At 54.7% G+C, this 7,383-nt stretch overlaps 1 protein-coding gene across 1 annotated transcript; it reads right to left on the bottom strand.

Annotated features, from left to right (window-relative positions):
- Window positions 1–782: 782 nt before the first annotated feature.
- On the bottom strand, window positions 783–3,837 carry LOC149753616 (uncharacterized). The gene is made up of 2 exons (XM_089930062.1): window positions 2,028–3,837; window positions 783–1,946 (listed from the first exon to the last, which is right to left on the bottom strand). The coding sequence occupies exons 1-2, from the start codon at window positions 2,619–2,621 to the stop codon at window positions 1,554–1,556; spliced, it is 987 nt and encodes a 328-aa protein (XP_089786188.1). The 5' UTR covers window positions 2,622–3,837; the 3' UTR covers window positions 783–1,553.
- Window positions 3,838–7,383: the final 3,546 nt, after the last annotated feature.

Here is a 7,383-nt window from a genome sequence, read left to right as displayed (position 1 = left end):
CGCCTCGGCTTGCGCCAGCCTTGGCCGACCAACGAGCGGAATTCCCCGAGGCTCGGCCCTCGGATGCCAGGCTAACCCGATGATCATCCCGGGAGCAGACTAGCCTGAAGCCCTGACCGGTCGCCTCGGCTTGCGCCAGCCTTGGCCGACCAACGAGCGGAATCCCCCGAGGCTCGGCCCTCGGATGCCAGGCTAACCCGATGATCATCCCGGGGGCAGACTAGCCTGAAGCCCCGACCGGTCGCCTCGGCTTGCGCCAGCCTTGGCCGACCAACGAGCGGAATTCCCCGAGGCTCGGCCCTCGGATGCCAGGCTAACCCGATGATCATCCCGGGAGCAGACTAGCCTGAAGCCCCGACCGGTCGCCTCGGCTTGCGCCAGCCTTGGCCAACCAACGAGCGGAATTCCCCAAGGCTCAGTCCTCGGATGCCTGGCCTAGCGCCGGAAGAATTTCCTGAGGCCTAACCCTCGGATGCCTGGCCTAGCGCCGGAAGAATTTCCTGAGGCCTAACCCTCGGATGCCTGGCCTAGCGCCGGAAGAATTTTCTGAGGCCTAACCCTCGGATGCCTGGCCTAGCGCCGGAAGAATTTCCTGAGGCCTAACCCTCGGATGCCTGGCCTAGCGCCGGATGAATTTTCTGAGGCCTAACCCTCGGATGCCTGGCCTAGCGCCGGAAGAATTTCCTGAGGCCTAACCCTCGGATGCCTGGCCTAGCGCCGGATGAATTTCCTGAGGCCTAACCCTCGGATGCCTGGCCTAGCGCCGGAAGAATTTCCTGAGGCCTAACCCTCGGATGCCTGGCCTAGCGCCGGAAGAATTTTCTGAGGCCTAACCCTCGGATGCCTGGCCTAGCGCTGGATGAATTTCCTGAGGCCTAACCCTCGGATGCCTGGCCTAGCGCCGGAGGAACTTCAAGAGTCAGGAGTCGGCGAGGCGCTACCGAGAGTTAAAAAGAGGAAGGATGAAAGTGAAATGAGGAAACACTCTGTTTGCATTAACTTTCGTTGCATCAGGACCGAGACCCATACAACATGGCGAAACGCCAACATACAAAGAAAAGAACAAAGAAAAGTACAGAGGGTCAGCTTGGAGGAACCCCTGGGTCGGGAACGGCGAGCACATCCGCAAGGGGTAGGGAGACAGTTGGAGAATCAGCAGGCAATGGCATCGGAGGGGAGTCGAGGAGGGAGACCCCACTCAGGTCAATTTCGGGGTATCTAGCGGACACCCTCGCCAGGCCTTCATCGAAGCCTAAGACAAAGGAGTCGGACCCCGCGTCCGACATGTCGCGGATGAACTCGGCGGACTGACGATAGGCCTGTACCGCCTGACGCCCGATTTCCGCGCTCTTCTCGGCCAGCGCCGCCTCCGCTCGCTCCGTAATCTGAGCTTTCGCCTCCATGACCTTCGCCACAATTCGGTCGTCCGCCTCGAAGGAGACCCTCAGCAGATCGGCCCGAGCCTCCATGTGCTTCGCCTCGGCAGCAACGCGAGCAGCCTCAGCCTCCTCCAGGCGCGAATGAAGCTCCTGGTTGCTCGCGCGGGACTCCTCCTAGGCCGATTCCAATTCGGCCAGCTTGGCTTCAAGAGATCGGGCTCGGTTGCGGGCGTTGTCGGCTGACTGCTGGGCCTTCTCCCACCTCTCCCGGAAGTCGGCAGCCTTCCGGGACTGCTCTTCGGCCCGCTCCTCCGCCTTCCTGATCTCGCCTTCGAGACCCGAGGCAACCTTGAGTTGCTCCTGAGTCTCCAACAGTTGCCTCTCGAGGGCGGCGAAGCCGAGTACCCGCTCTTCGGCCACCTGGAGCCTCGTCTCGAGGTCCCTGGTCGTTCTCCCCGCCGCAGCCTGGCCTCCCTCCTCTACAGCTTTCAGTCGGCTCTCGGCCCTCGCCAGAAGCCTCGCCTGTTCCTCGTGGCTCTCCTCCAGACGGATCATGTACTGGGCGAGCTAAGAGATAGGAAAAATAAGGGCGTCAGGCGGGGATCAATAGAGCCTATAAATGACGAAAGCGGCCAGAAGAACACTCACCGACATAAGACAGACGCAGCTGGCAGCTCCGACGTCAGGGATCCCCATCTGCCGGACCCGCCTACGGTCACTCTCCAGCAGCACCGTCTCGATGAGGTTTCGGGCGCCGGCGAAAGTGAAGGCTGACCCCGACTTCGCCCCGGAGCCGGACGGTGATTCTGCGGCCTTACCCTTACCCATTGCTTGGGGGAGAGTCATGCTGACCGTGCTCGGGGCGGGGGCCGCTCCAGAAATCGACAGGGTCCCGCTCGGCCGGGGCCTCGGCGCGCTCCTTCTCGTATCATCCGAAGCCGATCGAGTCGAAGGCCAGGCTGGGGACCGATCGCGTCCGACCCGGCCGTCTCGGGCGCGCCCGGGTGACGCCTCCGGAAAAGCGGTAGTCTCATCACCGGAGGGCTGATACGGCGTCAACTGTCGGTCCGAGCCCGCGGCGTCCCCCTGATCGGTGGGTCCGGACCCGTCTGTCGGCGTCGGAGTCGCCTGCTGGCGGGACTTCTTCGCCGGTGGGACCCCGCTCGTAGGAGTCCGTTTCTTCCTCCGGACCGCTTCCAGTAGGGACGCCCTACTGACAGCCGTCGCCTTGTCCGACCGCATGACGTCGTCGATTTCTGCAAAAAGGACGAGATGGTCGGAGACTGAGAAATTGATGGAAAGAAGAAACGAAAGAGGAGAAAAGAGCTAAAAAAGAAGTGGTGGCGGGCTCACGGTCGGCGGGGACCGAGCTCAGACCGACGTTCACCAAGGCATCCTCGGAAATAAGGCGGGCCACCGGGGGAAGCCGGCCCTCGGCAACCAGCCCCCTCAAGACGGCAACGCCATCGGACTCCTCCCTCGACAACCTCGATAAGCCGATCGGGGACTTCATCGGCGTCTCCCAGGTTGTCCCGATTCCCCAAGAGGGATCTACGTCAATGAAAAAGAAACGCTCCTTCCAGCCGTGAATGGAGGAAGGAGCATCCTTGACGAGGCCGCACCCTCGCCGCGCCCCGAAGCACCACCACCCTCTGTCCCGGGAGTGGCCGTTCAGGCCGTAGCATTCCCAAAAGACATTCAGGGTGGCGGGAACCTCATGCATGCGGCAGAGAACCTGGAAGGCTGTCAGGATACGCCATGAGTTCGGCACCAGTTGCGTCGGCGCCACTCTTAAACCTCGAAGCACCTGCACGACTAAGTCCGAGGGGGGAAAGCGGAACCCAGCCCGAAGGATGTCCTCATTGATGGCGACCTTCCCTGGAGGAGGATGGGACATCCTCTCCTCAGGCCCCGGGAGCGTAATGTTGCAGGCTTCGGAAAGGTGGTACCGGGCCACGAACCTATCTAGGTCTTCAGGGACCAGCTCCGACTGAATGCGGTCCGCCCTTACTTCGTCCATCCCTAATGGCCAGTGAACCTACGGTCAGGACGGGGTCAAGAGGGGGGAAGGCACCGGAACGACTGGAGTACACTAACACGAAAGGAGAAAGTACGGAGAGCCCTAAATTGAAGAGTGGGGCAACTCACCGGAAAGGAAGGAAGAACGGCTCCGAGAGCGTCAAAGGAGGAGCGAACGAACAGTTCGGCGGCAACGGCAGCGGCACAAGGGAGAAACTTGAAGATGCCTGTGAAGAGAAAGGCGGACGGGGGAGGGCCCCTCGGTTAAATAGGTGGAAAGGCGGATGACGCCTCGGTGACGCCAGAGGACGCCTGGCTGCCGAAAGTTTGTTCGCGCCCCAAAGGTGAATCGACGCCATTAAGGAAGGATGTCCGCCGAAATCCGCAGACCGCCAGATCAGCGACAACTGCCATACGCCATAAAGAAGGCGGGAAGCTCGGAGCGCGCGTGCCTTTCCGAGGGATGGCGGCAATCTCGAAGCATCACTCCCTTCACCTGTTCCCCTCCTGGTTCCAGGCTCGGGAGTGGGGGGCTACTGTTACGGGGGAACTTAGCCACCATGCCCCACGTGACCGGCACGCGCGCCCAGGAAGACTACGGCTGCCCCTTGATCCAGCAATCCGACCTCGGGTCGGATATCTTCGGCTCCGCAGCCCGACCCCGAGTCGGCTGCCCCTTGATCCAGCAATCCGACCTCGGGTCGGATATCTTCGGCTCCGCAGCCCGACCCCGAGTCGGCTGCCCCTTGTTCCAGCAATCCGACCCCGAGTCGACAATCTCTCGACAACAACAGACTGTTCCTCTGAGGCACGCCGCAGCCCCCTGCTTCACTACTCCCTGCAACGGCCGTATCCGGCGCTGCCCCACGATCCCCTGTAACAGCCGTACAATGCGGAGCTCCACTATGCCCTGCCATGGCTGTACCCAGCGCTGCCCCACGACGCCCTGTAACGGCCATGTCAGTGGCAGTCCCATCGTGCCACACGATGACGAAGCCCCGGAAAAACCCCCCAGCCTGATATATATGAGGCTGGGGGGGAAGGGGGAGGGTAAGATATATCTTCCAGAGTATCATCTCACCTGCTACCTTCTCCTTCTCCTTCTCCTTTGATCTCCTCTGACTTGATCGTCGGAGGGCCCCCACTACCTCGGTGGTGGTGCGAGGCTTGCTTGCAGGTTTCACGACGGAGGGCGGAGCGCAACCAAAGCAACTCAAAGGGAACCCCGTTCACACCGCTGTGCCAATCGTTCTCGGTTTGGACCACCAGCAACAATAACAATAGTCCAAAAAATATTATTCCAGTTCACATATTAATTTTTCATTCAAATCATCATCTCGTAAAATTCGTAAATCACATATAAATTCATTAACAATTTATTTAATGCAAAAATAATATTATATAAATGAAGAGTCTTGGAAAGGCAGTTAATTACTTACTTCGAAAGCGATTCACAATAATTTCAATTAATCTCACAAATTCCTCGCAGAACCTAATATCCAAAAATCATATTTTTCTTTTAAAATTTATCACAATATATATATAACTTAAATTTTAACATTCTTCCAGGGCCGACCCTGCATAGGTGTCTAGCATCCCGGGTTCGGATTCAGGTTTGGATTCGGGTTCATACCCGTAAACCACGCTCTCCTTTTATTTATTTATTTATTTATTCTTTCTTTATTTCTTTTCTTTTTCTCTCTTTTCTTTGTCGGAACAGGGGACCCATACCCCTTCTTCCTTCCTTCTCAGTCGGACTCAGAGGCGGCCGCGATGGCCAGCCCCCTCGGCGGCAAGGGGTGGTGAAGCAAGTGCGACCACCTCCAACGGCTGGCGGCGGCGCACAAGGCCGGCGGCGAGAGGACATGCCCGAACAGGGCTCTTCTGTTTTTGGGTGAAAATCCCGACGATGGCTAGCTCAAAGCCATGACAACTTGCATCACGGAAGGAGAGAGGAAAGCTAGAAGCCCTTACCTTAGCCTCCGACAAAGACCGGCGATTCTCCTCCTCTCCAGCGGCAATGGAAGAAATCCGTGCCGTGGCTTCTCGGCTCTCTCCCTCTCTCTCTCCCTCCCTCCCTCTTGGGCGGCTGCACGAGGAAGAAGAGGAGACTCGGGGTTTGTGGCTCCCCTTCATCTGGCCTTAACGAGAAGGAGAAGAAGCCCTAAAACAGGGCTTCCTTCTTCTTTGGGATGGATCCTTCCATCCCGGTGCCTCACGTGCAACGCACGTGCGGCCAAAACCTGGGACTGGGCCGATCAAATGGACCGGGCCCAGTTCCAGGGTCTCGCATCCTTCCTTCCTTAAAAGAAATTTCGTCCACGAAATTTTCGTACATGTAGTTCAAGAGTAGATTATACTTTTTCCAAACTAAGTCATAACACTCTTCAAATCAAAATTGTCTTATCTGACCAATGTCAAATAATTCCATTCACCACACTTTCTCTGCACACACTGATTTAAACCTCAACATACCCGTGTCAAGTCTAGATTTTTTTTAAGAATTACTTGCTTATTGGTACATTCATTATTATGTCTTAATCCCGTGTGAACACTTTCGAAATTTAAAAGTTTATATTCTTCTTTTGACAATTAATCAAAAAAATGTTACATAATTATTTAATCTTTTCTAGCAGCATAATGAGTTGTCTAACAAAGAGCAGTAGGCATGGCTAAACAATAAATAAAAATAAATATTGGGACTAGATTAATACCTGTTGTCAACACTTCAGAAGCCTGTGCATCTTGCTGTGTAAGTGCAAATACTCTTCCTTGAGTCTTTGGCCCCTGACTTCCTTCCATTGCCTGAGTAGATCTATTCTCGTTTCTTTGTGGGCAGTCTGCAATTTTATGACCTATCTTACCACATCTAAAACAGGCACTGGTGTTCCAATGGCAATCCTTGTCAGCATGAGTCTTACCACATCTGGAACATTTATTGCTATTCATCTGCTTAGGGTTGTCACTCTTGGATTTCTTGTTTGAACTTTCGGCGTTTTCATTGCTCTGCCCCTAAAATTCATTTGGCCTGTTCCTCTTCTTTTGATTTCTTTCCCTTTCCAACCGTTCATCATTAACTTCCCTTTCAATTATCAAAGCCTTATTTACCACAGCTGCATAGGTAGTCAATTCATAAGGTACCACTTATTTTCTACTTTCAGTTTTTAGTCCCATCTCAAATTTATGCGCTCGATTTAGCTCATCCTCGACTAACTTTGGAACAAATTTGGCTAGCTCGGTAAATTTAGCTTCGTATTCCGCAACAGTCATATTCCTTTACTTTAGATGAATAAACTGATAGTATGCGTGCAGAGGGCTAAGCATGAATTTCAGAAAATTTTTATGCGGAAAGAACGGGTTAAACATTTTAACCCATAACATGCTTGATATTTTAGATATTTTAACTCTGGTACCAGTCGAAGACAATCTTCAACTGCACATCACATGTGGCACGGGCTCAGTCCCAATACATAGGGTGACACCCGCACGTGCCTATCAAAGCACTCATCATATGAGCCCCCAGGTGGAGAGCCACGCTTCGTCACACGATCACGCGTGAGAGTTTCCGGGAATCGGATAGTCTCCACTAATCCTTTGCTTTGACACCAAATATCACAAAGCCCTCAGATCCCGAGGATTGTGTGATTCGAATAAATATGCATAAATCACAACTTCTTGTGATTTGAAGATTGAGATCATATCTCAACCGTAAAAGAGATCAGGTCTCTTACCTTTAGAAGGGGGTTCCTTCAAGGATGCTTTGCAGCCGCACAAGCGTCCGGCCTCGATGACTCGTCCACGCGAAGCTCCGGAATGATCAGCTCCCGGGGAGTGCTAGCTCGCAGGGAGGCAGAAGGTTGGCTGAAAAGGAGAAGGAAGAAGATGGACCTTCACAGCTCAAGAACTCCTTCTTGGGCTTTCACCTTCAGAGCTACTCTCTCCTCTCACTCTCTTTCTCTGGTACTCTTTTTTTGTGTAGAGAAGA

Source organism: Phoenix dactylifera, chromosome 4 (assembly GCF_051530095.1).
Source record: "Phoenix dactylifera cultivar Ajwa chromosome 4, Ajwa_hap1_PhDact_Kaust_v1.1, whole genome shotgun sequence".
Classification (NCBI taxonomy): Eukaryota; Viridiplantae; Streptophyta; class Magnoliopsida; order Arecales; family Arecaceae; genus Phoenix; species Phoenix dactylifera.
The sequence above is the reverse complement of the archived record's forward strand: the minus strand, read 5'-3'. Positions and strand labels throughout refer to the sequence as shown.